At 38.6% G+C, this 22,990-nt stretch overlaps 1 protein-coding gene across 3 annotated transcripts in view; it reads left to right on the forward strand.

Annotated features, from left to right (window-relative positions):
* Positions 1–22,990, forward strand: part of DHX30 (DExH-box helicase 30) — a 195,591-nt gene that overhangs the window by 53,390 nt on the left and 119,211 nt on the right. For all 3 annotated transcript variants that reach the window (XM_033931942.1, XM_033931944.1, XM_033931945.1), the window contains exons 5-6: positions 6,064–6,184; positions 17,560–17,709. In XM_033931942.1, the coding sequence (XP_033787833.1) occupies positions 6,064–6,184; positions 17,560–17,709 (271 nt within the window). The remainder of the gene's footprint in view (positions 1–6,063; positions 6,185–17,559; positions 17,710–22,990) is intronic.

The raw sequence follows: 22,990 nt of genomic DNA on the forward strand, positions 1-22,990 counted from the left end.
ATCGAACCATTTGTCAGACGGTCTGCAGATTCTGTGTTTTGATTTTACTGGAGATAGCTCATTCAGGATTGTTTCGCTTAATGTTCGCCATTGGGGTATGAATTCTTTGGGGCTTAAGCTATTGAGTGCAGGGTTTGCTTTGTCCCAGAAGGTGGTTGGTTCTATTTTTTGACGGGTTTTGAAGGGGGTTTTGTGGGGTTGGTGTTTGTTTTTGCATTGAGCCCATTTGATGTTGAAGGTGAATTTATAATGATCTGACCAGAGGGAGGGGTGCCAGGCCCCGTTTGAGATGTGGATTTCAGGTGTGTGAAGATGTTGGGTCAAGTATGCAACAATATCTAGTTGGTGGCCTTTTTCATGTGTGGGTTGGGGGTTAAGAATCTGGTAGGTTAGTGCTTTGAGGTATGAGAGTATACTTTCAACTTGTTTGGAGGAATGGTCTTCTAGGTGGAGGTTTATGTCTTCAAGGAGCAGGTTGTGTGTTGACATTAAAGAGTTCCGGAAGATGAAGTCTTCGAGTATATGTTTTGAGGTGATCCATTTTCCTGGAGTTATGTAGCAGAGAATGCAAGTCATGGTACCTTTGAGTGTGTCATCGGATAGTTGGCAGGCTAGAAGATCCAAGTAGGATCTACTCTGTTACTATGTATTGATTGCCGATGGAAGCACGTGCCAAGTTCAAATTTGGCTATTTTTGCTTCAAGGTACTATTCGGTCTAGCACCCAAATATATAATTGACCTTTTCTCTTTCTCAACCAATAGACATAAGAGAAGCTCACACCTGAAGTTTGTCTCACCACCGGTTAGAAGATGTAAATTTAAAAAACATAATCAACATCTTTTCTCTTTTTCAAGCTGCATTATGGGGAAAAGATCTGGAACAATGATTTATGCATGCTAATAACTATGGGTAATTTAGGAAACACCTAAAAACATATTTGTTCCAGAAGTACTTTGATAGCTGAACTGCACAACCTCCCACAATAACTGATCTCTAGAACTGTTAATCGCCAATCTCTAACTTTGTTAGTTCTACTCAATTTATAGCATTTTTAATCATTGTAAACCACATAGAACTTCATGGTCCTGCGGTATATAAATAAACTGTTATGTTATGTTATTTTTTTATATTGTAGTTCTTCCCCTTATTTTACCCTATTGTAACAGTAAGTTTCCAGTCCTTGTTCTGTAAGTCTGTAAGTGTTGATTTTTGTAATTTTAACCTTTTGCTTGCATTTTATTGTTCATCACCTTGAAACTTTATTTAGGCAATTATTTTTTTTTTGTCCCTTTATTTTAGCCTTTTGGAAATCTATTTGGGTTCAAATAAATTGTTTATTGGAAAACCATGTTGCATTATGTTATGATACAATTCTATTCGGAACATCAATGAGGACAGAGTCAAATTTCGTCTAACACTAATAAGCTTTTATTGATCATAACAGGAGTCGCCATACAACAAATCACATTTAATTGGAAAAATTGGAGTAGACTTAATTATTGCTTCTGGTGGAATTCATTATGTCACATTTATAAAATGGAAAGAGTAATTGCTATACAAAGAGGGAAATATAATAAATTTAATGAAATCTGGGGGCCATTGACAAGATATTGTAAGGAATAGATACCATTTTTCCATTATAAATACAAAAAAAAGGAAGGGATGGGGGAGAGATTTTATAATTTTATTAATATTTAGACCAATAATAAAGAATATTATATAGGAGTTTTGTGAATGCATAGATTATGGTTGGGTTGGTTGGGATTGGGTTAAAATTATAATGTTGAATATGATAAAGTTACAGTGTTGTATTCAATTTTAACTGTTATTTATTGTTACACTTATTATATGATGCAAAATGAATAAAGATTTGTAAAAAAAGAAAATTTGAAACTATTGTAGAATTTTATGATGTTTTGTTTTAGTTTTATAATTTATGTATGTATGATATTTGTACACCACTTAGACTTAAGTGGTTTATAAGTTTAAAAATAAATGATCTATCAACTCCTCCATTATTAATGTTTTATTTATTAGATTTTCTTTTTTTTTTCAAATTCTTTATTCATTTTTCCATCTTACATCAAGAACACAATATTACATCATTTAAACCTTATAAACATCACTTGTATTTCTTCTAACATCATCTTAAAAGCATAAATTTATATCCTCCCTAGTTACCAAGCATAACTTGTACAGAAAGCAAAATTAGACATATAAATATTCCATCATTGTTGACAATATCCAAAGAACAAAAAATAAATGACTAATTATGCTCAAGTCCTCAAATTAGATCCAAAACGTTATAATCTAGCGAGATTTTACAGAAAGCAAATTTAAAACATAAAGGCTGGACAAAGCATTAAGTTAGGTGTATATTCCATCAAAATAGGGCTCAGGATTGTTCTTTTTCCAAGCGGGTTAGGGACAAAAATGTTGGCAACTGGATTGGTTCATAGAAGACGTATTTAACAGCTTGATGTAGAACATTTACAAGGGTGCCTCAAATAAAAAGTGGCACCCAAAGATGTAACCCCAGGCTTCATTAACAAAAATTCTCGACGACGCCTCTGCGTCTCTCGAGTTAAGTCAGGAAACATCTGTACTTTAAGACCCCGTGATTGACTGGGAGGCTTGGTGGAGGTTGGCTGTGTCTCCCTCGCTGAAGAATCATGTGGGAGTTTGAGAGGTTGAGGATTTTTAGGTTTTGGAACCTGAATAAAAGGCAGCCCCAAGAGACAAGATGCTAGTAGAGCCACTCTGGCTTGTCTGAAGCAGAAATCCCTTCTCTATTTCTAGCTGCAGTGAGAAGCTGATGCAAGCACAGGGCAGTTCTGTGAGTATAGCTCATTACTGTCTTCGGGAAAATTGGAGGAGGTCAGAAATTGGCAAAACTAAGGGTTTTGGGAGTTATTCCAAGAGTCCCCCACCTCTTATCCAGATGTTCCCAGGTTCCTGAAGAGAGCACTGAGACCTCACCCTCTGGTGAGGCAGCTTTTTCCAACGTGGAATCTTAATATCGTATTAAGGGCTTTCACTAAGGCTCCATATGAACCTTTATCAGAAGCGTCTGCCATGGATCTGACTGCGAAGATGGTGTTTTTGGTCACAATCCCTTCGGCAAGGAGGGTGTCCAAACTGCAGGCATTATCATGCAGAGAGCCTTTTATTAGATTCACGGATGCAAGAGTGTCTTTATGCATCGTGCCTTCCTTTCTTACCAAGGTGATTTCTGTGTTCCATGTTGATCAGGAAGTGAAGTTACTGGTGTTTCAGCCCATGGGTGAAAAGAAACAGGACAGGGTTTTGAAGTTGCTGGATGTAAGGAAGGTGCGTCTCCACTATCTTGAGGTGACAAAATAATTTTAGGCTCAGACCATCTGTTATAGCCAGCTCTAATCATCAGGGAAGACCAGCCTCTTAAGGTTTCTTTCTCCCAATAAATTTGCATGGTGATCTCAGTGTACACTGGCCGTGGTAAACAATCGCCAGGCGCCTTGAAAGCTCACTCTTCCAGTAGTATGGTTTCTTGGGCTGAATCCAGGACAGTGCCGTCTGATGAAATTTGCAAGGTAGCCACATGGTCCATTCTTCATACATTTATGAAGTTTTACAGTAAGGATGTTTCAGCACAAGTGGACATGGGCTTTGGGTCCTTGGTGCTTGTTGCAGACTCATCTGTCCCGCCCTAGACACGAGAGTGCTTTGGTACATCCCATCCGTAAGGAATCGTATGCAGTTTACACTAAAGGAAGGATTATGTTCTTTCCTTGATAATCCTCTTTCCAGTAGAACAGCATACGATTTCTCAAGCCCCGCCCTGTCAGAGATGGATACAGCCTGCACTGAATAATAGTTTGGGTTGAATTTTCAGCGGCTTGGCTCGTGGCAGCTAAAAGAGAAGAAAAGGTATTTATTGTAAGGCAGTGGATTAGAATTTCACTGCTTGCTGCACACAGCTTTCACAAGTGTTAATGCTGGTTGTACACAGGTAAGTAGTGAGTTGGTTCTACCTTTTAGTTTTTCAATTGCAATATTTACTGTTTTTTCTTCCTATTGCAGAGCAAAGCAAAGTTAATGTTATCGGGGAGCTCCCCAAATACTCCCCTTGCTTTTATTTCCTCTTTTAGGGATTATCATGTATTTTGGTATGGACTGTAAAGAGAGGGCACTGTCCCGGGAGACAAGGAGGCACAGTTGAGAAAAATGATTGATGCCTTCTACAACCCATCCATAAGGTTTAATCGTATGCTGTTCTACAGGAAAAAGGATTATCGAGTTAAGAACCTAATCCTTCCTTCAGCATAGAGAATGACACGGTGACGGTTTACCTGCGGCCACCGCATTTAAGCCGCGGGTCACCGCCGAAAACGGGGAAGAAAACTAGCAGTCGCTGCGGTGACGGGGACAAGGCCATTCACCGACCGCGGAAACGGTGAACAGGTTTGTCCCCGCGGGCCAATGTACCCCCTTCTAGGAACCGCTATTTACCTGTGTTTCACCGTGCTCCTCATTTGTCAGATCAACCCTTCCTGCCAATCGCAGCAGAAGGGTACCCAACCCCTCCTGCTGGACCCCCCCCCAACGAACCCTCCCACCCCGGAACCCCCTTAGTCTTACTTTCCAAGTTGGACCGGACAGCTCCTCGCTCGTCTGGCCAGCAGGCCTGCCTCCGTCCAAATGAGGCGGGCCCGCCCCTCCCCTCCCCTGCCTAACCCACAGAATCCTAGGGCCTGATTGGCCCAAGCACCTAAGGCCCCTCCTATAGCGGGAGTGGCTTTAGGTGCCTAGACCAATCAGGCCCTAGGATCCTGTGGGTTGGGCAGGGTAGGGGCGGGCCCGCCTCATTTGGACGGAGGCAAGCCTGCTGGCCATACGTGTGAGGAGCCGTCCGGTCCAACTTGGAAAGTAAGACTAAGGGGGTTCCGGGGTGGGAGGGTTCGTTGGGGGGGGGGTCCAGCAGGAGGGGTTGGGTACCCTCCTGCCGGCGATCTTAGGGGAGGCCATTGGGAGGACCGGCAGGAGGGGTTGGGTACCCTTCTGCTGCGATTGTCGGGAGGGCCGTTGGGGGGGTCTACAGGAGGGGTTGGGTGCCCTCCTGCCGTGATCGCTGGGGGGAGGGGAGACTTGCAGCACTGCTTATACAGCGACTCTGGCTGTGAGGAACTACAGTAAGGCCAGTGTTGAACAGACTTCTATGGTCTTTGTTCCATGTGTGGTAAGACAGATTAGGATGTGTTAGATAGGGCTTCAACAGCAATTTCAGTAGTTGGAACATTAGAACAAAGTCAGGCAGATTTCTACAGTGTGTGTCTCATGTATGGCAAGACAGATTAGAATATGCTTCAATGGCAACTCCAGTAGTTGAGACTTAAAGAGAACACCAAGCAGACTTCTACGCTCTGTGTCCCTTCATGGGTTCTAATTTTGGCCATTGGGGTTCCTTGGAATAATTGTACCTAAAGGGAGGCCCTACATTCTTTGGGCTAAAGTACTTTCGGAAACCCTTTTGGCCCAAATGAGGTGTATGGGATGGGAGCTTGGGGGTTTGAAGGAGCTCAGTAAGATCTCTAGTAAAGAGGTGGGACTTTGTAAGCATTTAAAGTACATGTCGTGTTTGTTTTTGCATTGCTAGCCCCAGGGGTGGTGGAAGATTAGTGATTGAAAAACTGTATGAAAAATAACTATTTTAAATTTAGTGATCAAAATGTGTCAGTTTTGAGAATTTATATTAATTAATTTTTTCTCTGCGTGTTTTGTTTTTGTATAGTTATTAACTAATATTTAACTAAGTTTTAAAGTTTTAAAGAATGTTTCCTTTATACGTAAATAAAGAAAAGTGAATGGGATTGCAGTGGCGGTGACGGGGCGGTGAATGGGGTGGCAGTGGCGGTGACGGGGCGGTGAAGAGGATGGTGAGACGGGGAAGGGGCGGTGACGGGGATGGTGAGACGGGGACGGGGCGGTGACGGGGATGGTGAGACGGGGACGGGGCGGTGACGGGGACCAATTTTTTCACCGTGTCATTCTCTACTACAGCATATGTGTTTCCATTTTATAGGTCTCCAGCCATTGAAATGCCAGATGATGACATTGCGCTGAAGGCATTGTCTGAGTTCACTCTCCCCAAGAACCTCCTTTCCAATGTGATTCAGATTGCAACATCTTCCTCGACAGTCAGGGTGAGCTGCCAGCACTTTGATTAAAATGTGGAAAAAAATGAACACCTACTTTCCATCATGATTTTTTGTTTAATGAAGATCTTTTCATGCAGATATACAGTAGTGTTTTTCAGGCATAGAGGGGCATTTTTGATAGGACTTCTTTTTTATTCATTTTTTATTCTTACATCAAGTGAATTATAAATAATAAAACAATTTTCACAAATCACTTGTACTTACAATCATATGTTCTTATAAGATAAAAATAAATACCCCCCTCTTTATCAATATTCCCATGACCATATGATACATATTCCCCATCCCAACCCAAATATAAACTAACCATGTGCTTAAGATATCTGATCATTAGAGTAAATAGTCAATGGTCCCCATATTTTTTTAAAATTATGAAAATTTCCTTGTTGTAACGCTATCATCTTTTCCATCTTATATACGTGGCAAACTGAATTCCACCAAAATGTATAATTTAACTTAATGAGAACTTAGATAGGACTTCTTAAGTCTTAAGTTGGACGTTTTAGGCAAGACATCCAGAAACACAATAAAAAAAAAATGTCAATTTTCAAAGCTACCAGTCGTCTATCTTTTATTTTTGAAAATGACCTAGGTATTCTTATGCTTTCAGGCGGATTTCCTGGGACACCAGGCCGCACAGTGGTATAAATTGATATCTGGATATATGAATAAAAAAACAAAGACAGGTCTTAGAGACATTTGGAGCATTGAGATTAAGCATCAAATCAATGCGTCTCAATGGCCACGAATTTGGTCTTGGAGGATGAGATGTACAGTGTCCGCATCTATGAAACAAACTTGGTTCTTTTTGTTGCATAGAGCATTTTGGACCCCAGTTCGATTACAAAAGTTAGATTCCTTTAAGTCTAATAGATGCTGGCAATGTAATCTTGAAGTAGGGACTCTAGATCATTTATTATTTTATTGTCCCTTTATTTTGGCCTTTTGGAAATCAATTTGGCCCCAAATTAATTGGTTTTTTTGGAGAATCGTGTTGCATTATCCTATGATACGATTTTATTCGGTATGTCATTGAGGGAAAAAAGCCAAATTTCATCAAAGAATAATAATAAGTGATATTTGAAAATTGTTTTATTATGTGTAATTCACTTGTTGTAAGATTTAAAAAATGAATAAAGAATATAAAAAAATAAAAAAAAGAATAATAAACTTTTAAATATCTTTATTCATTTTTACATTATACAATCAAGTGTAAAAGAAATCAAATCATACTGTACATTCTTCACTTGAAACTCTGCAATCATTTTATACCATAGACTATCTCCCCTCCCTCCCTTTTCATATATTACCCCTCATAATGTCATAAAACCCACTCATCCCCCTTCCCTCTACACATATTTAATGGGGATAAATAAAATTATTTATTATAATACTCAATTAATGGTCCCCACACCACTTTAAATTTCTTATAATAACCTCTCTTAGTTGCCAATGTTTTTTCCATTTCATACACCTGACAAACCGAACTCCACCAAAAACAGTAATTCAATCCCTATAGTCTTTCCAATTATGTGTTATATGTTGGATGGCAACTCCTGTTAAAATCATTAACAGTTTATTATTATTCGATGAAATTTGACTTTTGGCCCTCATAGACATTCCAAACAAAACTGTGTCATATGATAGGGCCACAGGATTCTCTAACATACAATTTATTTGACCCCAGATCAATTTCCAAAAATTATTAATAAACGGACAATAAAATAATAGATGATCTAGAGTTCCAGCCTCAAGATGACAATGCCAACATCTATTATACTTAGAGCAATCCAATTTTTGTAAACGAACAGGGGTCCAGAGTGCTCTATGCAACAGGAAAAACCATGTTTGCCTCATAGACGCAGACATTATACATCTTATCCTCCAAGACCAAATACGTGGCCATTGAGATGCATTAATTTGATGCTTAATCTCAATGCTCCAAATATCTCTAAGTATAGTCCTTGGTTTTTTATTTAAATATCCAGATAATGTTTTGTACCACTGCGCGGCCTGGTGACCCATAAAATCTGCCTGGAAGCATAAGAATTCTAGAGTAAAATGAGTATTTAAAGATTTCTATTCAGGGAACCCTGCCTGAATGGCCTGCTTCAATTGCAACCATTTATAACTTTGTTTTTTATTAAGTCCAAATTTATGTTGTAATTGTGAAAACTCCAGCAGCTTACCATCATTAATAACATCATTTAAAGTACGTATTCCTGCTTCAATCCAATCCTTCCAGACAATCATAAAACCGCCTATTTGTATCTTGGAGTTCAGCCATATATTTTGACAAGTAGATTTTTGAATAGTAATAGGAGTTAAGTTGTTAACATGCTTTAATGTTGTCCATGTGTCCATTAATATCCTATTACTTTTTCTTATTCTAGGCATTTTAATACTAATCAAATGACGAAGCCTAATAGGAGACATGAGCTGCCACTCCAACCATAACCAATCTGGAAGCTTCTCCATGAGTTCTGGGAGGACCCGATACATACCTTGGCGCAAGATATAGGATTGATGAAACCTATAAAAATTTGGAAAATTTACCCCTCCCTCCTCAATTGGTTTTTGTAAAGTCACTAGAGCAATTCTTACAGCTTTACCCAGCCAAATAAATTTACTAAGAATATTATTTAACTTTTTGTAAAAAGACTCCTGAAAAAAAACTGGTATCATTCCCATTTGATAACAAACCACAGGCAATATCATCATTTTGACTGTTTGTACTCTTCCCCACCAAGATAAATGTAAAGGATTCCATTGCTCACATAACTCTGTTACTTTTTGCAATAAACTTTTTTCATTCATTATAATTGTCTCATCAAGCGTGTTTTTTATCCATATACCTAAGTATTTTATTCCTTCTTCTTTCCATATAAAAGGGAATGAATCAAATAATCCTTTTGTGCAATGTACATTTAAAGGAAGAACTTCTGATTTAGTCCAATTTATTTTATATCCTGAAAACTTTCCAAATTTTTCTATCAAATCCAATAAATTTGGAATGGTTATTTCAGGATTCCTCAAATGAAGTAATATATCATCCGCATATGCAGAAACTTTATATTCTTTATCCTTATGCGGTATACCCTGTATCTCCCTTTCCTGTTGAATAGCTAGTAATAAGGGTTCAAGCACTATATCAAAAAGTAAAGGAGATAGAGGACATCCCTGTCTAACTCCCCTTTGCAATTTAAAACAATCAGAAAAATTATTATTGATATATAATCTAGCAACAGGAGAGCTATACAGAGTTTTAATCATTTGTATAAATCCCGAACCAATACCAAACCACTCCATGGCCTGATACATAAATGTCCATTCCACACGATCAAAAGCTTTCTCTGCATCCAGAGACACAGAAAAAGCCGGATCTCCAATTTCTTTTGTTAAATATAACATTTGCAATGCCAATCTGGTGTTATTAGAAGAGTGTCTCTGAGCAACAAACCCTGTTTGATTCATACCAACTATATGAGGAAGAGCTTTTGCCAAACGTGTAGCCAAAAGTTTGGCTAATAATTTACCATCTACATTTATCAACGAAATAGGCCTGTAATTTAAAACCAACATGGGATCTTTATTTGGCTTCGGCAAAACAATAGTTAATGATTCTGCCATAGTGCCTGATATACAACCTTTCTTTAGTTGATTCTGATAAAAATTTAATAAATGAGGTAAAAGAGTATTTTGAAATGTTTTATAAAACTCTACCGTAAAACCATCACCACCTGAAGCGGTCCCCACTAAGAGACTTCAATGCTGTTTGTAGTTCTTGTAAAGATATTGGATTTTCCAAACTTCTTTTTATATGATCAGGAATCTTCGGACCTTCAATATTATTTAAAAACTCTATACCATCTTTTTCTTTATTTAAATAAGACTCAAAAGAATACAGGTTTTTATAATAATTTAAAAACTGTTTTAAAATAGGACCAATCTGAAAATGAGTTTCACCTTTTTCATCTTTTATTGCATTCAATTTCATCTTTCTTTTTTTCACTTTAAGATAATTTGCCAATAGTCTTCCCGCCTTATTTGAACTACCATAATACAAAGCTTGTTGACACATAATATTTTTTTTAGCCAAATTAGAAGAAATCTCATTATATTTATATTTTGCTTTTAATAAAGTTTGCAATGTAGAATTCTCCCACTTATTAATCAATTTTAATTCTAAATCTTTTATTTCTTGTTCCAATTCCGTAAATTGCTTATTTAATTGTTTTTTAGAATAAGCTGAAAATGATATAATTTGCCCTCTCATCGTTGCCTTAACCCTTTCAGGACCAAGGGACATATTTGTCCCATAACTTTAAAATCCTATAAATTTTGATTGGGATAGTCTACAGTTCTAAATTTGATATGTACGGATTCCATATGATACTGCCTTTATGTAAACAAACTGGCTCCGACATTCATTCATTAGCGTCGTTGCCAGATTGACGAGAAGATTCACTTGCCACACTGTCCATAAGCCAGAAGTGTGATTTTTTAAATAAAAATAATGATATTTCACACAAAAAATCACTTTTTTGCCATCTGCAAGCCCTTTTTACCATAAAAATGTCGTCAAAACCACAAAAATTGGCCTACGATCCTTATGGTCCTGAAAGGGTTAAAAGCATCCCATATTATTTCTGTAGATATTTCCTCTGTAATATTATTTTGAAAATATTCATCCATTTTTAATTGAAATTCTTCACAAAATTTTGGATATGCAAGCAATGCATTATTAAATCTCTATACCGGCCTAACATTATCTGGGTCATTAAAATTTAAAGAAATCCACACTCCTCCATGATCTGATAAAATTATTGGTTCTATAGAGGCTTGTGTAACATCTTGTATTAGCCCATCAGAAACAAAAATATAATCAATTCTAGAAAAAGATTTATGAACATGTGAATAAAATGAAAAATCTCGATCATTAAAATGAAGAATTCTCCATATATCTTTTAAATTACAAGAATTTATAAAATTATCCAACCCTAAAGATTTTAAAATTTTACTAGGTTTTTTATCCAATAAAGGGTCCACAACAGCATTAAAATCTCCTGCCACTATCAAATTATTAGCAGCCAGTGGTAAAATTATTGGTTGTAGAGTTTTAAAATATTCAATTTGATTCGAATTAGGTACGTACACATTAAATAGCGCCACAGTATTATTGCCCATACTCATGTTCACATGCACCCATCTTCCTAATTTATCTGCTTTTACCATATTAAATCCTGCTGAACATTTTTTATTTATTAAAATTGCTACCCCAGCTTTTTTTCCCACCGCTGGTGCAAAAAAGCAATCCTTCACCCAATTACCAATTAACTTTTTTGATTCATCTCCATTAAGGTGAGTCTCCTGTATGAAATAGACATCAGCATTCTGTTTTTTTAAATATAGCAATACTTTTTTCCTTTTTATCGGGTGGTTGAGACCATTAACATTTATTGAAAAAATTTTTAAAGTCATTATATTAAATCAAAACAATAATCAATAATATTCCTCACATCAATATTATAACCTCTTTTCCCCATTTTAAAATTATTATTAGACCCCATCCCTTCCCTTATACCCCTTCCCATATTCTTAATCCCCCCCTCCCGTCCCTCCCTTGAATTATTTGCCAACTTTGAAACGCACACTTTGACTAGGCAATAGATAAACTCCCCACAAGCTATATTTATAATTTTAAACCAATAGCCAGATCATTATCATATTAAAATGAAAATCACTTTATCACACAAGACTTCTTTATCAAGGTTTACCTTATTTTTTTTTTTTCCCTTTCCTTTCCCCCATCTCTCATAAACCCTCCCTTCTTTACTCATTCATTACCATTAAGATATTATTGAAATACATAAATAATCAAATCAAATTTTAAAATTACAATCATCCAAAGCACATCCATCTTTCATGGCAGACTACATCACATACCCTCAAATTAAATGTCACTTTTAAATATTATTAAATATATAATGGAAATCTTTCTTCCTGACTTTTTATTTTCAAAAAGTCAATAATTCCCCAAACACAACAAATTTTATCCCTTTAACATAACCCTCCTAAAATTCCATACCTATTTTCACACTAGCATATTTGCTACCCTTTTAATTTCCACTCTATTCACAACATTCTCTTGTATCATATGCCTTATATTATAACATCCATACTTTCCCTACATCCTTTGATTTTTACCAAAACTTCAAATTTTTTTTTTTTTTTTTTTTTAACCCCCTCACATATCCACCATTATTTATGTTAAGGTCAGACCAATTTTTAGCACAAACAATAATATTATGACTCTTGTTGCATTAATATATTTGCAATTTCAAAACTATAGTCCATACATAACAACAAATTTCCTCTTCTTGTAATGAGATGCTATATGTCCCACAATGTCTCCTTCCGAATCTCCTCTTGCTTGCAGTTCCATATCAATTTCTATCCTCTCACACTACTGTTTATACATTCTCAGTTTCATCTTTTGATCCACCTTAAATCTCCTTTCCAAATGATTTGCACAAAGATGTATAATGACCACAATTTCAAACTTGTGGTGTCATTCATAGGTCTTTCACATTCTACATATATAAACCCTGTTCCTTTTTATTGACCATCATATCTCTGTCATTTTTATTTTACGGTCAGGCCAACTATATACCAGAACCATCTTCAAAAAATCCTCTACTGCATTTATAGATTTTCATTTAAATGTCTTATTCCATATATCACAGCAGTCTTCTCCTTTTATGCAAATAATAATTGTAAGGCATATAAAGTCTCAGTCTAACTCTCATCTTGCTTGCAGATCCATTCTATTTAACGTCCTCTTGCTTGTAGTTTATACCTTCTCAGTACTATTTAGAACTTATTTCCTTCAATCTGTTTTTCACAATCCTCCACCGTTACTCAGACTGTCTGTCCAAACAGCAAGTCAGTATAATCCATCTTATTAACCTCTGTCTTTTAAAAGGTCTGTAATATTGCATCTCTTAAACTCTTACAGGCTACATTCCATTTGCCTCATGACAAGATAGAATGTGGAATGTATTTGAAATCCAACTGCAGCCATGCCTTTAGAATCTCATTAACTTTTTTTTTTTTTTTAAACATATAAATTCCAAACAAATAATAAACATTTCAACCAAGAACACAAATACTTTCATCCAAATCTCTACTAAGTAGCCATTGGTGATTCGCACTGCTCCAGAAACTCCTTAAGTTTATCTGCAGTATCAAAATTCAAAGTTTTATTTTTATAAGTGACCCGCATAGTTGCCGGGTATATGAGCCCATATCTAGCACCCAGACTTCTCAGCTGTGGTCTCAAGTCTAATAGCTGCTTCCTCTTTTGTGCCGTTGCTCTGGCAAAGTCAGGCACTATGTAAATCTTTGAATCCTGACACTTTAAGTTTTTATTATCTTTAGCTAATTTAATTATTTCAGCTACCTGCTGATATCTAAGTAGCTTAAAGATCAGTGGACGTGGTCCTTTTTGGCTGTTTGATAATCTCGTTGGGACCCTGTGTGCACGTTCTATTTCCAACGGATACTTATTTTGCAACGGGAGCACCTTGGGCAAAAAATTAATTAAAAATCCAATCGGATCTGACTTTTCAATTCCCTCCGGGACCCCAAGCACCCTTAAATTACTCCTTCGTTCCCTATTGGACAAATCTTCCAGCTCCCTTTTCAGTGCTTCAATTTCCTTACTGTGTTCCTTGTGCTTTATACTTTCCTCCTCACACTTTTCCACTCGTTTATCAATTTGATCCACTTTCATTTCCATCGCTTGTAATTTATTTGATAAACATACCACCTCTTCTTTGACTTCTTTTATATTTTTAGCGCATTCCAATATTATTTCCTTTATCACCTTTATTTCTTTCATTATGTCTTTGTTTTCTACATCCTCCGGCGGCAACGGAACTGACAGCGGTGTAGCCGTATCAAATTTCGATCGCTTCACGCTTCCTGAGCTGCTGCCCGCCGCCAAAATTTTGTTTTGCTTTCCCGAAGCCATTATTCACCTCTGCCTCACTTTTCAGAGTGAAATTTAAATTTTTTCGGGCTATGTTCTCTGTCAACTAGCTTGTCTTCACGGAGCAACTCCACTACCCAGCCATTTTCGTCCGCTCCAAAGCCACGCCCCCGAATAATAAACTTTTAATGATTATGACAGGAGTCGCCATACAACAGATCACAAGTAATTGGAAAAATTGGAACAGACTCAATTATAACTTCTGGTGGAATTCGATATGTCATATTTATAAAATGGAGAGAACAATAGCTGTGCAAAAAGGGAATTTTAATAAATTAAAGAGATATGGGAGCCATTAACAAAATATTGCAATGAGTAGATACAATTTTAGGTAGAAGGGATGGGAGGGGGAATTTGAATTTATTAATGATTAGTTTTCTAGAAAAGATTATTTATGTGATATATTTGATTGAATGTAAGATTGGAAGGGTGGGAGGGATGGGATTAAAATTTTTTTATCTATTAGTATCATAAATGATAGAATTTCAAATGATGTATTCATTGACAAATGTTTTTTTTTTAATTCTTTATTCATTTTTAATCTTACATCAAGTGTACAAATAATAAAACATTTGAAATGAAATACATCACTTGAATTTCTTTCTAATATAACATAAAATATATAAATTTATTCCCTTCCCACCCCTCCTTTCCTTTAACATTTAATCAAAAATATACAATATAAATATTCTTTTTATTTTTTTATTTTTTAATTCCCATGCTTTTCTGTCTCATCTTCCTTTTTTTTTTTCCTCCTTCTTTATTCATTTTCAAATTTGACAATAAGTGCACAAAATAATATATTTCAACAAGTTATTACACAATAGCACTTTGATATCTACTACATAAAAATCTAGTGATACGTTTACCCCCCCTACCTCCCAACCTTCATCATATTTTCAATCAGAATATACACATATTATAGAATATATTATAACATGTTATGTAAAATTGTACCCAACACCCTCCCCCCTTTGGTGTGCCAAAAGAAGAAAAGAAGAGAAGTGATGACTATTCACTACAATATTTTGTCAATGGCCCCCATATTTTTATAAATTTAATATATGTCCCTCTTTGTATTGCTATTGCTCATTCCATTTTAAATATATGACATAATGTATTCCACCAAAATGTATAACTAAGGTTACTGTGATTCTTCCAATTATTGGTTATGTGTTGGATGGCAACCCCTGTCATAACTAATAAAAGCTTGTTGTTTTCTGATAATATTATACTTTTTTTCCTCATCATCATGCCAATTAAATAACACTGTATCGTCAGAGAGTGCCACATGATTTTCCATTAATGCATTTACTTGAGACCAAATTGAATTCCAAAATTTCTTAATATAGGGACAATAATAAAGTAGATGATCAAGTGTTCCAGATTACAGTGCCAGCATCTATTGGACTTAGAACTGTTTAATTTTTGTAAACAAACAGGGGTCCAAAACACTCTATGTAATAAAAATTTAACCCACAGTAAACTATAAACCACCCTCCTCCCCCATTTGAAAATATACTTTCACTGGAAAATGGTGTCTATTCATTACAATAAGTTGTAAATGGCCCCCAGATTTTTTAAAATTTATTATAATACCCTTTTTGAGTAGCAATTATGCTTTCCATTTTATAAATGTGACACAACGAATTCCACCAGAAGGTATAATTTAATCTACTGCAGTTTTTCCAGTTACTTGTGATATTTTGAATGGCGACCCCTGTCATAATCAATAAAAGTTTATTGTTGTTTAATGAAATCTGACTCCTTGTTCTCATTGATGTACTAAATAGAATCGTATCATATGATAATGCTTCATGATTCTCTAATAAACAATTAATTTGGGACCAAATTGATTTCCAAAAGGCCATGATAAAGGAACAATAGAATAATAAATGATCTAGAGTCCCTACTTCAAGTTTACAATGCCAGCATCTATTAGACTTAGAGCTGTCTAACTTTTGTAATCTAACTGGGGTCCAAAATGCTCTATACAACAAAAAGAACCAAGTTTGTCTCATAGATACAGATACTGTACACCTCATCCTCCAAGACCAAATTCGTGGTCATTGAGATGCAGAAATTTGATGCTTAATCTCAATGCTCCAAATGTCTCTGAGGCCAGTCTTTGGTTTTTTATTTATAAATCCTCCACCATTCCTGGACCCTCCAGATCACCCAATACTACCTGACATGAGGCAACCCCTCCCTCCCACATCGCCTGACACCACCTGACATCAGGCAACACCGTCCCCACATCACCTGATACCCCCTGTATCTTCTGATGCAAAATTGACAGGAGGGACACCTCTCCCTCCAGCTTACAGGGCTGCGTACTGAGAATGATGGGCCTTCCTCCCAATGCATCTTGTGACCTCAGGCAAAGTTGCATTATTTCTCTGTGTCTCTGTGCTGACTTTCGTCATCAAAAGCTTGGTCTCAATGGCCACGAATTTGGTCTTTGAGAATGAGATGTACAGCGTCTGTGTCCATGAGACAAACTTGGTTCTTTTTGTTGCATAGAGCATTTTGGACCCCAGTTAGATTACAAAAGTTGGATTGCTCTAAGTCTAATAGATGCTGGCATTGTAATCTGGAAGCAGGGACTCTAGATCATTCACTTTATTTTTGTCCCTGTATTATGGCCTTTTGGAAATCAATTTGGTCCCAAATTAATTGTTTATTAGAAAACCATGTAGCTCTATCATACGATACAATTCTATTTGGAACATCCATGAGAATAAAAAGTCAAATTTCATCTAATAATAATTTTTATTAATGACAGGAGTTGCCATTCAGCATATCACCAGAAATTGGAAAGATTACACCAGACTTAATTACATCTTTTGGTGGAATTCGTTATGCCATATATACAAAATGGAAAGAACAATTGCTATACAAAAACGGAATTATAATAATTTCAAAAAAATTTGGGGGCCATTGATAACATATTGTAATGATTATGCACCTTTTTACACTAAAAGTATAATTATATAATGGGAAAGGGGGGATATATTGCTATATTATTGGTTTAACTATTATTTTGAACACATTACATGTATGATATGTTTGATTTGCAATAATTGTGGAAAGGGAGGGTGTGGGGGGGCTTAAAATGTGTATTGAAATAATAATAGGAACGAATTTCAAGTGATGTATATGAATTAATTGATGTGATATTGTACACTTGTTGTAAGATGAAAAAATGAATAAAGAAATGGGAAACAAAAAAAAAAAAAGCTTGGTCAGCATTTGTCATTGTGCTTTTCTTTGCTTGACTTTATTTCAAGCGGAATCTGTTTTTCAGGACTACTTACGCTATTACTCTGAGGGAAAGAAGATGAAGGTTTGCCGGCTCACCCTACAATGGCCATATTCCATGACTTTCGTAGCTAGAGGGCACCGCAAGGCTGAAGCAGAAAACAAAGCTGCAGCATTGGCCTGCCAGAAGCTAAAGGTGGGAAAATCCAGAAATTCCAGGCCCGCTGGAGTGGTTAGATTTGGCTTGTTAATTTGTAGCTTTTGACTTGATCAAGTGGGGACAAAACCCCCCAACTCTGCCAACTAAAACATTTAGGTACCATAAAACCAGCATAATGGATGGGAGAGATACCCACTCCCTCCCACTGCCAAGCAACGCACCCCTGACACACAGCCCTGGCAGCAGGAGAGAGGCCAACCCCTGTAGCCACGCAACCCACTCCCACCCCGTGCCTCTGACAACCCCTCCCCGCATCCTCCCCCTTACCTTTCTTATGATGGCTGGCCATAGGAATGTCTGCTCCTCTGGACAGCAGGCCCGTCTCTTCAAAATGGCAAGCCTTCCCCTCCCCGATGCACCGGGGAAGGGCCTAAGGCTCTGATTGGCTCAGGTTGTTTAAGGTGTTTGTTCTGCACATGTGCCCATCGCTATCACCAGCAATAGACATGCAAATTTAGCGAATCTACGCTACTTTCCGTCAACCTCATTTGCATGAGAATTTTTTGTAGAATGGCTCGCTTTTTTAAAATTGCTAGAATAACGGCTGCGGCAGCGGTCCATCGTTTTTTAATGCAAATTTTTGAGAATCTAGCCTTAAGCAAGAAATAATAGAAAGCTCTTTGCTTTCTCTAGTATAATTTGATGAAAATACTGAATTGTACTAAATTTCTGGATAATAATTAGTAAAATTATTGTTTAGATGTCTAACTTGCAGAATTTTTCAAAATTTGAATTTTCTTTTTATGCAGAATTTTGAATTATTTTGCTTAGAATTCCACCGGGGGGGGTTATGAAGGATGATAATTGCTATTTATTAGTATATGGGTGGGAGGGAGGGGCTTTTTATATAATTATCTAGTTGGAATATTACAAATAAGAATGTCAAGTGATTAAGATTTTTATGAATGATTGTTGTACACTTGTAATTTTTGAAAATGAATAAAGATTTATAAAAAAAAAAAAGAATTCCACCAGGAGTAACAGTTTGCCAGCCCTGATAGGAACAATTGTAAGACTCCCATGGTGTAGCAGTTTGAAGCATTTCATGTTTCATTGTGAGCTTAGGCAAAACCCCCAAAAAATGAAAGTGTCACTACTTAGTGAAACAAAGGTGATTCAAGCCGCTTATAATACACATATTTATAAAGTGCTCAGAGAACTGGTTGTCAGACTATGGAACAAACCCGAATGATGGAGCGTAATCACCTCTAATCATAGCACATTGAACTGTGTATATAATTTTTATATTTTCTTCGCAAGTTTAAAAGATCGGCAGGAAAGATGCAAAGAAACCTGTGGCTGTGTTCGGCAGCATCACATTTGAGTGCTGCAGTACGGGTTCTTTGATACAGCCTTAGCGGTATCCAATGCGGTATGAAATAGGCAAAGTCTGAAATAGAAATAAAAATCGAGGTAGAATATTCATCTGAAGCACCGCTATGTGCCCCCCCCATGAGAGCCAGCGTTGAAGGTCCAGACGGACCATCCGAATGAACGGGCCATAGTTAACCTCATACAAGTCGGTGAGCTCCGAGGGCAATAGAATCCCCAAATATTTAAGGCAACGAGGAACCCATTTAAAAGGAAAAACTCCCCGAAGGGCACTAAACCGAGTCGTTCCCAAAGTAAGATCCATCAATTCAGTTTTATCGAAATTAATCTGAAAACCAGATGCCCTGCCATAGTCCTCAAAGATTCGAAGCAATTGGGGTCTAGCCTGTTCCGGCTTCGTCAGATATAAAAGAACATCGTCAGCAAATAATGCTATACTATGGTCCACTCCCCCCACTTGAATCACACTTAAAAGAGGATGATCCCGAATCAGAATCGCCAAGGGTTCTATGGTGAGCGCAAAAAGCAGGGGAGACAACGGACATCCCTGACGGGTGTCCCTTGCGATGGCAAAAAATTCCATATAAGAGCTATTAATACGTAAACAAGCTCGAGGTAAATGATATAATGCTTGAACCCAGGCCCCAAATGAGCCTTCAATACCCATTTTCCCCATCACCGCCCACAGAAACCGCCAAGAGACCCGATCGAAGGCCTTCTCAGCATCTATTACCATCAAAGCCGCTGGCTCCTTGTCTCTTTTCACCTTCCACATCAAGTGCAAGGTACGTCGAATATTATCCCCTACTTGCCGCCATTGAATAAACCCCGATTGATCCATATGAATTATCTTGGGAAACATGCGTCCCAATCGTAATACCAAGACCTTTGCAAGAATTTTAGCATCCACATTCAACAGTGAAATGGGTCTGTAAGATCCACAAGAGTTGGGATCTCTGCCAGGTTTCAATAAATCGTAATCCCCGCCTCCCCCATGGTGCCAGACAAAAGACCGCCCGACAGAACCCCATTAACTAAACTAACCAACAGAGGTCCCACTTGGTCGCTAAACTTTTTATAAAAGCGATTGGTGTAACCATCAAGACCAGGAGATTGCCCCGGCTTAAGTCCCCGAATGACATCCGATACGTCCCTCAACGTCACCGGTTCATTAAGTTGTGCTTGGTCTATAGGGGACAGGGTCGGTAGCTCTAGAGTATCCAAAAACCCCTCCACCACCCCTTCATCCCGTCCCTCTCCCGACTGATAAAGTCGACGATAATAGTCCAAAAAAGCTCCACCAATGGCAGCATCTGTAACATGCAAAGTCCCACTCGGATCTTTAATTTGTGTAATAGTAGCTCTAGCTTGTTTAATTTTAATATAACGCGCTAATTGGGCACTGCTCTTATTACTATGCTCATAAAGACAAGACTGAAACCTCTCCCGGATATGTTGATAATCGTCCATCTGAAGCTGTGTCAGCTCTCCCCGTACCTGGCAGAGGTGAGCCAACGTCTGAGGATCCGGAGAATGCTTGTGGGCCAATTCCAGGGAAATCAAACGCTCCCGCAAGTCAAGTTGTTTTGGGCCCTCAGACGTTTAAATCTAGCCCCCCATTTAATAAATACACCCCGCACCACCACCTTCAAAGCATCCCAGAGGATTCCGTCAGATACCTCCCCCGTTTCGTTAAACTTCAAGTAGGTTTCAATAGTACGGAGAACCTCAGTCTCCACCTCTGGGGAAATAAGTAAGGAGTCATTCAACCGCCAATATCTGGTACCCCCCCCTCCCCCCGGGACCACTCCCAAACAATCCACTGAGACCGGGGCATGATCTGAGACCTGGATCCCGCCTATCTCAGCCTCCTTTATCTGACTCCATTGATTCCTGTGTACCCAGATCCCATCTATTCGGGTATAGGTGTTTTGAGCATGAGAGTAATAGGTATAATTACGTTGAGTCCCGTGGAGGAGGCGCCAGCAATCTACCAACTCCAAGGCACGCATAAACCCTCTGAAAGCTCTAGCATGCCTCCTATGATAACCCCTACCCCCCTCTGGAATGATCCAGCGTCCCATTAGATAACACATTGAAATCCCCCCACAAAACACCACTCCCCGCACAAGTGCAGCAAAGCATCCTTCAATTCCCGGTAGAATGGTCCCTGGTCGACATTGGGGCCATACACATTCACAATAGTAACACCGTGCCCCTGCAAGGATCCTTGCAATGCAAGGCATCTCCCCTGAGAATCCCGATACACCTGGTCAACAACTAAACCCAACCCATGACGCACCAATATAGCTATCCCACCCTTCCTATGTGTGTGTGGGCCTTGATGTGTCCATACTTGCTCATAAGCTGGATTATTTAACAACGCGGCATCCCTAGGCCTCAAGTAGGTTTCTTGTAACAAACAAAGATCCCAGCCCATTCGTTTCATTTCCCTGTGAACAATACTTCTCTTCCCCGGACTATTCAACCCATTAACATTCCAGGACCCAACCCTGAGTAATTCCGTCTCCTGGCTATTCCCCTGTATCCTCCCTTTAGTACTCAACAATGTCCCCACAACTTCCCCCCTCCCCCCCACATTTGCTGACCTAGCAAAATCCAGATCAGCCACTGAAAAAAGATGAAGTCTTCCCTCCAAAGGCGTCTACCACCGTAATCTTCCCAACAAAGCAAAAGTCACATTCACTGAGTTATAACTCCCTCCCCTCCATATCCAAACAATGGAAAAAAAAAAACCCTTTCCAACAACCTGCAGGCCACCCACTTGTTCCCATACAATCACTCCGGCAATCCCCAAATCAACCATCCCATACCCACCAAACAGTATCCCCACCAGTCAAACCGTGGCCTCTCAAGCATAGCACCCACCAACCTCCCCCCAATTGAGCACACTCATCCCACAACACACTCATTCAGAGCCCCATTCATCAAATACCCCATACAGCTAAGTCCAAAAGTCCAACTAAAAGATGCAGGTGTCTCGACCAGTCCTTCTGGATTACATACGCAGACCTCTAGATCCTCCAACTGCAACTCTACTCTCCAACAGGGTCACCTTTTTAGCAGCACGGGTGACTGTACGCCAAGTCCCTATCGAAGGGCCGCCTTTCGTCGGGGTGCCCGACATTGGTGCTGCAGGTAAATTATTACAGCCCAGGTCTTTCAAGGCCAACCAGGCATCGCCCACCGTATCCACTCTCCGCGATCTGCCATTCACTGTAATCCAAACTCCAAACAGTAACAACCACCGATAACGGTGTTCCTCCGCTCGCAACACCTGTGTAACCTCCCTGAAGGCTCTTTGTTTTTGTAGCGTGGAGAGAGCTAGGTCTTGAAAAACACCAACTTCAAAGCCATGCCACTGCAAGTGCGGTTTGCGCCTGGCAGCCTGCAGAAGTTTTTCTTTAAGCAAGTAATCTCCGAAACAGGCAATAATGTCTTTGGGGGCCCCCGATCTACCAGCACCAAGTCCCCGATGTGCTCTTAAAAGTACAATATCACCAGCCATAATCTGCTCCTCGGGACCCATAAGATGGCTGCAGAATTCTTGCACCACCAGTTTACAATCCTTATGGCGCTCATCCTCCGGGATACCCTTGAAACGCATATTACATCTTCGAGATCTGTTTTCCAGATCTTCCACATGGGCTTGCAGCTCAGCTAGTTCTTTTACCTGTTGCACCATCACAGTCTTTGTTTCTTTCACCTCACTTCCAATCTGGAAACATGCTGCTCCGAGGCTTCAACCCACCCTCCTAATTCGCCCACCTCAGTCTGGAGTTCAGCCATAGCTGTTTTAACATCTTCCCGAACCCCCTGTATTTTGGCTTTAAGGTCGTGAAACCAGGTCTCCAGCTGCTGTTGTAGTGCCAGCGCACTATCTGCAGGTTGGGCCGCGGGCAGA

The sequence above is a fragment of the Geotrypetes seraphini genome, chromosome 2, assembly GCF_902459505.1.
Source record: "Geotrypetes seraphini chromosome 2, aGeoSer1.1, whole genome shotgun sequence".
NCBI classification, from domain to species: domain Eukaryota; kingdom Metazoa; phylum Chordata; class Amphibia; order Gymnophiona; family Dermophiidae; genus Geotrypetes; species Geotrypetes seraphini.